Source organism: Podarcis cretensis (assembly GCF_951804945.1).
Source record: "Podarcis cretensis genome assembly, chromosome: 17".
In the NCBI taxonomy this organism is placed as follows: Eukaryota; Metazoa; Chordata; class Lepidosauria; order Squamata; family Lacertidae; genus Podarcis; species Podarcis cretensis.
Window position 1 is genome coordinate 38,912,258 of NC_137187.1, and position 9,887 is coordinate 38,922,144.

General features: G+C 48.2%; 1 protein-coding gene across 1 annotated transcript; it reads left to right on the forward strand.

The window, feature by feature from the left end:
• The first annotated feature begins 2,505 nt into the window (after nucleotides 1-2,505).
• On the forward strand, nucleotides 2,506-6,510 carry SLC10A3 (solute carrier family 10 member 3). Its single transcript, XM_079958891.1, has 2 exons — nucleotides 2,506-2,602; nucleotides 4,615-6,510. Exon 2 carries the CDS (start codon nucleotides 4,806-4,808, stop codon nucleotides 6,096-6,098), a length of 1,293 nt encoding a protein of 430 aa, XP_079815017.1. The 5' UTR covers nucleotides 2,506-2,602; nucleotides 4,615-4,805; the 3' UTR covers nucleotides 6,099-6,510.
• The last annotated feature ends 3,377 nt before the right edge of the window (nucleotides 6,511-9,887 follow it).

The window sequence follows — 9,887 nt, forward strand, 5'->3', positions numbered from 1 at the left end:
ATGCTCCACCATTAAGTTTCCAGACTTCCACAAAAGCTAAAACTGACCTAGCTGATGATCTCCTCTCCTCCAACATTCACTGATGATATCACTTCAAGGGTGGGGCAGCGGCAGGGAACCTATCCACTTTTTGCTCAGCTTCTGAAAGCATCTCCAGTCATAGTTTCTACGGCAAATCAGTCACTTGGACTTCTTAGTCATGCAAAGAGATGCTAAACAGGCCTGGCTAGAGCTATTAAGAGACTGGTTTGACTACTTCAGTAGCCTTTCTTTCTTCAGAATATAATTTTACAGATATACAGGCTTGGAGGGAATCTACAGACAGGGTCGTACCTAGGGGTCCGCTAGGTTGGCCCCCACCCAGGAAAGGGTGCAAAAAATCACACCTCTCCACACCAAAACATCTTGCCAAAGGTGCACATGACTCTCTCTCTCTCTCTCTCTCTCTCTCTCTCTCTCTCTCTGTGTGTGTGTGTGTGTGTGTGTGTGTACCAATGCAGTTCCTTGCCAAGGACACAAGGGAGCCTAGGTATGCCTCTGCTCACAGATGATATCCAGACCACCACTCCCCCCAGTCCTATAACAAGGGGATGAGGGCAATCACCCTCTCCTGCTGTTCTTTCCCAGTGACTGGTACTCAGATGCACAAAGACTAGAATTGCAGCAATCAAGCTTGCCAGTCATTAAGGTGGTTAAATTGGTATACTTGTTACATCTTTCGAAGGCCTAATCATAGGAGCTTTTAATAGGTTATGGGACTACAAAGCAGGAGGGAAATATCTTGAGATGGGACTATAAAACAAAGAGGAAAATTATGATTGCAGTCCCAATCATAATCCCTACAGATGTTAAAAAAAAAGAAACAAACACAGGTAAACCATGTGTTTTGAAAAAACCTCCATTGTTATCAAATGCCATTTGTTCCACTTTAACGTGGTGGTTTGGAGTTACATAATTTAGCAAGTTCAAATGATACAGTCTTGTGTAGTACAAGACCTATTGCAGTCGTTAAGAGTCGTCAACAGGCTCATCACAGCTATCTGCCAATCACCCATTCCCACCACCCTTCTGAGTAATACCCCTCCCCACCTTCTCACTATATAGAAGGGTCTGGTGACTTCTGTTTCAGTGTATCTGAAGAAGTGTGCATGCACACGAAAGCTCATACCTAGAACTAACTTAGTTGGTCTTTAAGGTGCTACTGGAAGGAATTTTTTTCTTTTATTTTGTTAGTACAATCCTATTTCATATCATAGCTGTCAACTTTTCCCTTTTCTTACGAGGAATCCTATTCAGAAGAAGGGAATTTCCCTTAAAAAAGGGGAAACGTTGACAGCTATGTTTCATATATATTTAGAAGCAAGCCCTGTTTAGTAAAATAGGGATAACGCCCAGGTAAATACATACAGTATTGCAAAATACATGATGAGTAAAGTGCTTTGAACAATCTGAAGTGGTATATAAATCACAGAGAATCATAGAGTTGGAAGGGAGCTCCAGGACCATCTACTCCAGCCCCCTGCAATGCAGGCATCTTTTTGCCGACTGTGGGGCGCAAACCCCAAACCCTAAGATTAAGAGTTTCATGTTCTACCAACTGAGCTATCCCAGATCCTAAATATTAAGTTCCATCCATTATCTTCTATCAACCTCTGCTTAGCACATCCCCTGGTGCCATATTGTTACTGACCTGACAGGAAATGGCACTGGGAGGACTCTGCTTGCTTTTTGGTTTTCTTCCTTGCATTTCTATCTTCCCCACAACATTGCACAAGGGGAACAATGATTAAAGTCCTCCCTCTCATCATCCCTGAATAAAAATAATAATCCCAAAGCCTCTGCTTGAGCACAGGAAATACTCTAACTAAATGCATTTAATTGATACAAGTGAATCCGTAATCCCAGCAGAGCAAAAAGCCTCCCAATCCCATCAATCCGAGGATAGAAGGCCTTTAAATTGCCCAATCGAATAAAAGGATGAGCATAATCCTTTCCATCACATCACCGCCTAATCCCATTGAGATAGTTAGCGGTGGAGTGCATCCGTGTCTTCCAATCAGCGCTCAGCGAGTTTCTGACCCAGCCAACCAGGCAAAGGGTTTTTGCTAAACGGAGCAGAATGTAACTATTAATCTCCCATTTAGGACAGACGTGGTTGTCCACTTCCTCCAATCAGAACCCAGAGTGCCCCTATGATCCTATTTATCGAGGCACAGAGCGAGCTTAATGCCTCCTGCTGCTCTCTGAGATTTAAAAACACACACAAGCCAGCCAACCAGCGCATGGCAGGGAATTCTTCTGGCTTATACCAGATCCGAAGTGTTTTTCCTGTTGTTCTCTGCACCTAAATAGCATTTATTTATGGTTTTTGCGGGGGGAGACTACAAATCCCAGCATGCCCTGCTAAACTCCCGGGTTGATCCTGCCATGAATTCGCATTTAGTTGCTGTGGGCGTGGCTATGATTGTGATGCGCCGCCACCCCCGGGGGGCGGAGTCGGAGAGGAAGGAAGGAAGGAAGAAGGAAGGAAGGAGGAGAGCGCAAGCAAATCCAGCGGCGGAGTTCAGCTCTGGGGCGGCGGCGGCGGCGGCGGCGGCACCAGGTGAGGCGGTGGGAGCGCGATAGAGGCGGAGGGGTCAGACCAGGGCAGATTTTCGGGCTGAGGATCGCGGCTTCCCTGAGCGCTCCTTTGCAGAGGACTTGTTTAATGGACGGCTGGGGAGAGAATCGGGAGGGGGGGCAGCTGCCCAAGGCTCTTGCTGGATCGTTGCAGACTTTGGGGGGCTCTTTCTTTGGTAAGACTCTTGTAGCGGGTTTTTTGGAGGGAGAGAGATAAGAGGACGCACTGGGTGGGGGGGGGTGAAGGGACGGGCCGCCTCCCTTTCAGGGAAAGTGGAATCGGTTTGGAGGAAAGTGTTGCGAGAGGGCGGCGAGCTTTTCCTCTTGCCTAAGAAAAAAGGGGCAAGAGAGAGAAAGCAAGTTTTGTGGCCAGCGGGCTCTTTCCCAACAGGTGTTTATGGCTCGGAGAGAGAAGTGACTCAGCTGAGCTGCAGGGGAAGCAGGAGAGCAAAGTGGGGGGGCTGCTGGTGCCCTGCGCCTCCTGCTCCCCTTCCTCTCCCTTCTGCTCACGCGCGCGCCCTTCCTCTTCCCAAGGGGCCACTGACTGAGTGCGGGAGTTCAATGGGTGGTGGGCCAATTCCCGTGGGAAACACTTTGCCCTCGTGGGCTTTAAAAATGTTTGAGGAGTTAGAAACACTTCAGGCCTGGGCAGAGCAGCTTAAACACGCACTCCTCAGATATAAAGGGAAATTGTAGGAGGTCAAGACATAACAAATGGAACACACCTAGAGCAAGTGCATTTATGGCAAGCCTGGTGCTATTTAAAACAATCCTGAGATGGAAAGGCAGGGGAAATCATTGTTTAGTCTTTCTCTGCACAGGGGAAGTGGCAAGGTTCTCTCTTTTTAAAACTATCTGCTGAATTTAAAAGGGAGGTTAAGGGGAAACGTACTTCCTTGTCAGGTTTTTAAAAGATAAATGTGGGGCTGCCCCCCGTGTATTATTGCTGCCCTAGGCAAGTTGAAATGTTGACACACTGATTGTTATGCCCGTCTTTACCTTTACACAGGGCAGCCAATGAAGGTCTGAGGGTTACGGGGGTGCTGCCTAGCTTGAAAGTGCAGGCAGGCTCTTCCTCATACCATTGTTTAGCTATCTGGGGCAGGCACCCCTGGAATTTGGGTGCCCCAGGGGGTTGCCCAGCTTGCCTTTTTGTTGGATTAGCTCTGTTGAGCAAAGGGTTGCATAGGCTGGGAGCACTCTGGCAATCCCTCTGCCCCTCTCATAATCCTGATTATGTCATCCACCCTCCCGTATTCAAGCCAGCCTGTGACATTGCACCCAGATGGGGGTTCCTGGCCATGCTCATTGTCTCAGCACCCACTCTGTGACCCTTCCTGCCTTAGGGTCAAATGAATGAGAGCCCTCCTTGTTCCAGTTGTTGGGAAGGGAGGGAACAGTGGAACAGGAGGATCTGTGGCTGCAAGACTGTTAAAGATTAGAGGGTTCTACAGTTTGTATTATGACAACCCTCACCTGGGATGCTCTAGGCCAAGGGTGGCTAAACTCACTGGCCGTTGGCCGGGGCTGATGGTAGTTGGAGTGCAGCAACGTCTGGAGGGTGTCACATTGTTATGGGCCCAGAATATCCTTCCTTGGGTTAGGACATGGGTAGGCAAACTAAGGCCCGGTGGCCAGATCCGGCATAATCACCTTCTAAATCTGGCCCGCGGACGGTCCAGGAGCCAGCGTGTTTTTACATGAGTAGAATGTGTCCTTTTATTTAAAATGCATCTCTGGGTTATTTGTGGGACCTGCCTGGTGTTTTTTACAGTAGAATGTGTCCTTTTATTTAAAATGCATCTCTGGGTTATTTGTGGGGCATAGGACTTTGTTCTTTTTAATTATATATATATATATGTAGTCCGGCCCCCCACAAGGTCTGAGGGACAGCTGAAAAAGTTTGCTGACCCCTGGTAGGAGATCAAATGAAGTGGTTTACTTGGTCATGGTGTGTGTGCCTCTAAGAATTATCCAATGTTTATTTCCTTGTAGGTGAACACTGTGCACTGTGCTTGAACACTCTGCCTCCCTATCCACTCCCTGATTAGGTTGGATGCTTCTGCGCCATCAGCAGAGGGTGCCCTTGGACCTGAGCCCAAAAGGAGAATGACCCCTGCCCAGTGAATCCATGTTTTGTCCATGCTGGAGAGGGAAAGAAGTTCTGCATGGAATGAGTCCTTTACATGACTTTGCCAGCCAGCTGCGCCATGGGTGGGGCAGCCCTCTTCTTTCTCCACCTGCTGGTGGCTGGTTGGGCTCAGGGAGCGACTGCTGACAGCCCTTACCTTAGTGTGGGGGACGGGACAGCGTTGGAATTTGACTTCCCTGCACACAGCCGTGGTGTCTTGCTGGTTTCCTGCCGCTATTCAGGGCCCAACGCTTGGCTGAGCGCGGAATCTCTGGAACCTACCATTGTTGCCGTTGAGAACGTCAGCGCTTCCTGGGGAGGAGGTTTTATGGTTGGGTTTCAGTCCAGCTTAGCTGGCCTAGCTCCTCTGCAGCTGCAGCTGCTGGAGCAGAACCGACTTATCGAGAAAGCCGATTTCCAGATCCGTGTCAGTGCTCCAGAGCCGGTGGCATCGTCGGGGCTGGGCCACTTCTCTGAGAACCCCATCCTCTATGCTCTCCTGCCTCTCATCTTCCTCAACAAATGTGCATTTGGCTGCAAGGTGGAGGTGGAGGTTCTGTGGAACCTGGTGCGCCAACCCCACCCGGTCATGCTAGGCATACTAGGCCAGTTTGTGGTCATGCCGCTGTATGGCTACCTCATGTCCGTGGCCTTCTCCTTGCCTAAGCCGCTGGCCTTGGGACTGGTCATTTCTTGCTCTTCACCTGGCGGTGGCGGTGGCTACCTGTACAGTCTTCTGCTGGGTGGCGACGTCACCGTGGCCATCTCTATGACCCTCCTGTCCACAATTGCAGCCACGGGGCTGATGCCGCTGTCCTCGACATTCTATGGCTGGTTGCTGGGTGCCCACGAGACTCTCCACGTCCCCTTCCTCAAGATCTTCATCACCCTGCTCTTCATCGCTGTGCCCATCTCCGCTGGCATGTTGGTCAAGTGCAAGCTGCCTCGCCTCGCCCGCCTCCTGCTGCTCCTGATCAAGCCGTTCAGCTTCACCCTCATTATAGGAGGCCTCTTCATGGCGTACCACATGGGCGCCTTTATCCTGGCGAATGTGCAGGCCCCAATTGTGCTGGCGGGCGTCACTGTGCCCCTCTTTGGCCTGCTGTTGGGCTACTTGCTAGCTTGGTGCTTAGCGCTGCCTGGGCCACAGCGCCGGACGGTTAGTATTGAGGTTGGGGTACAGAACAGCCTGCTGGCTCTGGCTGTGCTGCAGCTCTCCTTCCAGCGGGCCCAGGCTGACTTTGCCTCACAGGCTCCTTTCATCGTGGCCCTGAGCAGCACTTCAGAGATGTTGTTGCTGGTTTTGGGGAACCTGGCATACAACAGACTCTGTTCTGCTGGCTCCTGAGTGCTCCTGGGTGAGGGGAGGCAGATACCAAAGATGTCAAAACATTGGCTGTGGCCGGCAAGAAGAGACTGATACCATAGGCCTTAGAAGCTGGTCTTGGGGTGCTTTCCCCCATCCCTGGGGTGTGGATTCCAAGGCCTCAGCCTCTCAACCTTTCAAGGGGTGGCTTGGGTACCAAAGGGGCCCTTTGAAGTGAGAAGCACACTGCTTGTGTGTTAGGAATCCACATCATCTGTCCTTTTTGTTTTCTTTTTTCTTGTCTACTTGTTTTTCTACACAGCGAGTGGTGCCTCTGGAGCTTAGAGCTAGAGCTGTACTGACTGTGAGGTGGAAGATGGGGGGTGGAACTGACCCATTTCTTCTCTCCCATTCACCAGGGATACAGGGTTTGAATAAAACGAAAGAGATAATATGTTCTGTGTGGCTGTCTTTCTTCTTATTTCCTTCCAGGAGCTGCAGAAATGGGGCTTTGTGGAGTGATGGGCAGATGTGGAGGCAGCCTAGGAGGATTTTTTCACATTTTTTAAAAAAGCTAGCGCCCCTGAAATGTGCTTGAAGGCTTGGGTGAAAATGTCAGAAACAAATAAAAACTCCAAAATCCACACTTGTGCGATGCCTTTTATTACGGCCAACCAAAATGTCACTTGTAGGACCTAATAAAGGTGTTGCCCAACTGTGGATTTTGGATTATTATTATTTTCTTATAGACTGAGATGGCTACCTTTGCTTTTTATATAATGAAGTAAAAAAAAGTTTGGAGTTGGGTGATAGTTTTCTTCAGAGAATTACAGGGAATATGAGAGGGGCATTGTAGTCTCCCTCACTGTGTGAGCATAAGTGTGTGTAAGAATATATATGCATCCTCTCTACTGTTGCCTCTGGTAAACAAATTTCTTATTAATGTTTTTGCACCGTTAAACAAGTTTGTTAAATGGAGGCAGTGAGGAATTGTATATGCAGACCATGCTGTCGCTCAGCAGTCTGAACAAAAGGAACTCTACCTCTGACCTGTGAAGAGCCAGCTCTGCTGCGTCAACATTCAGTATCCTCCTAGTCCAGCAGGCACTAACCTGTTGGCCTCCGGCTCCAGCATGGCCAGTGGTCAGGGGTGAAGGGAGCTAAAGTCCAACAGTGGGAAAACCACACGTTGGCCACCTCTGAGCTAGTTCAACTTCAGCTCGCACTACTCATGTAGAATGCCTGCTGAGTATAGATCACAGTCTGCTTGCCTTTCACTATTTCCAGGCTGGCTGTGCCTGGCATACTACAGGGGACATGGTGGAGTGTGGTGACATTTGTGCCCAGTCCTCTCGTCTAGCACAGTTTGTTCTGAGGGCAATGATCGTTTGCTGCGGTTGGGTGTCTCAATTAAAGGTATTTGATCCTGTGCCAGAGGGAAACAGTGACTTTGCTACTACTAAATTGCCCTTCTCACCCGTCAGCTTAAAGAGTTCAATCTACTTTTTCAACTATGGCCCCAAATCCATTTTATGGACCACTTTCCCTTTCATCACCCCCCTCACCCTCCCCTGCACTGCTTGGTTGGGTGGACAGCGCTGGAGATGGATTAACAATCAGACAGAGAATGGAGTAAAGTAGGACACACACACACCTAAACTGGGAGCCCCTCATGTGTTTTAAGTATTCAGGAGAGATAAGGAGATGCCTGTTCTGTTCTAGTCTTGGTGGGGAGAGGTATGTTCTGCTCCAAAAGTCTTCATGGAACGGTTTGTTTCATTGTTTGATAGGGCAGTAAGGATGAGTACTGGCTAATGCTTGCAATCCTACCCGCACTAGGGAGTAGGTCTCATTGAAATTCAGTGGGAATTGTTTCTGAGTAAACATGCATAGGATTACATTGTAAGTTTTGACGTTGGCCTGCCAGCAAAGCTCTTGGGTAATGGTCGGGGTGTGCGTGATGGAAGTTGTAATCTAGCTTTGAAGAGGAAGTTAAATGAAAAAGAGAAGTGGTATCATAGATGCATTCTGGAAATGGTCGGGGTGGGGGTGGGGTTTCAACTAATGAAAATTGTGGGATTAGCAGGACGTTCATAACTGTTCCGCATCTGAGGATGAGGGTTGCCTAAGGGCATCAGATGTATAGAATTCAAATTCAGTCGTCGTAGAGCTCCTGTATCCTTTAATCCATTGCTGGGCATTATCTTTGTCGATTTGCTGGGCTATTTCCATTACTTAGAAGTGGATGTTGGAGGACGGTTACTTTCCACACTCGAAATAACTTCTTTGTGGTCAGGTGTCGTGTTTTTCTCTCCTCCTTGCATATCCCATGTCAGCCCAGATAGAGCTGCTCTTCCAGGATGTCTGCATTAATTTTACCAACACCTCCACTCAGCAGCCCCGTTGGGTAGCAGAGCTGGAACCTGCTCACCTAAGAGCTTCTGGACAATGTCTTTATTAACATAGGCTTCACAGATTAAAAAGAAAAAAGTGTTGGCATGAAGGCCACTTGGTAGAGCCCACCCAGAGTGCCAAGTGTACCCAAAGGTAGGCCGTTGAAGGGGCAGAACTAGCAGGACTGCCATATTGTGCTTTGCTAAGTAGAAGTGGTTGACTAATATTTCCCCACCCCTGCTGATAAAAGAAAAATCCCATATCCTCTAAACTCCTCTACTTCCCATGAAGGGAGTATGAGATAGGGCTTGAAAGGCAAGATGGGGGACACTCATGTGTTGGAATAAAAGTATTTGGGGAGATTTTATGAGGACTTTTTGCTCATTTCCCCCCTTTGATATCTTTCTTAGTTCCCACAGCGTTAGTGGTTGTGATGTGTAGATAGCCATTCAAAGGAGCAGGTTGAAATTTGTCAGTTTGGCTTAGGAGTTTCTGTGACTATGTTAACACAAAAACAGTGGTTCCATATAAGTATATTATTATTAATTCCATATCAGCATCTGTTTCTACAAATAAATAAAATGTGTAGATTAGCAATTGGGAGTAAATGGCTGAAGGGCATAAGAGGCTCCTGCCAAAAACACAGGGGAGCTACAAAGGTGAGGAGTTCTTCTCAGGCAAGATATTGCCCAACTCATTTCAGGAGGAATACTTTTGAAAGCGCAGGTCAGGGCTGTGTACACACCATACATTCAAAGCCCCCACACGCCAAATCCTGGTAACTGCAGTTTACCCTTCACAAAGCATCTTAACAAGCTGCAGTTCTCAGGATTCCTTTACATGCAGCCCAGTCTGGGTGTTAGGGGGCCCAGTTTGCACTTTCAGAGCACTGGACAGCCTCTTAAATGAGGTGAGCTGACTGAAGGTACTGATCAGACTGGCTGACAGCCAACCTGATTCATGTTTTCAAATGTGTCCCTCTGGCCACTGACCCATGGGGGTGGGGAATCAAAGCTCCTCATTGATTTTTCTTCTGTAGGTTAATGGTCCCTGATAAGACGTACCTCACCCCTATGCCAAAGAATCATTTGTGTAAGGAGTGAGTCAGTGAGTGGAGCAAGTGTTGGTGACTTAGCATGTTACCAACATGGAATTTGTGGGCGCTTATTGAAATAAGACTTGTTTATCTGAAGATAAGCATGCCCACATTAAAAACTCTTGCTTCTCTCCCCATATTCTACACCCACTCCTAAAATCTTGAAGAATGTGGAATATCCCATAATCAGATGATGACCAGTGGATGGTTGATAGATTGGGGGGGAGTGGCTCATAGTTTTAGAATAGTTCTACAAATCTCTTCATCTTGTACTCCTCACATGCATAGAGCTTTGATGGTCTTTCTCAATCCCCAGCCAACTACTGCTGAGCTCTGATTTT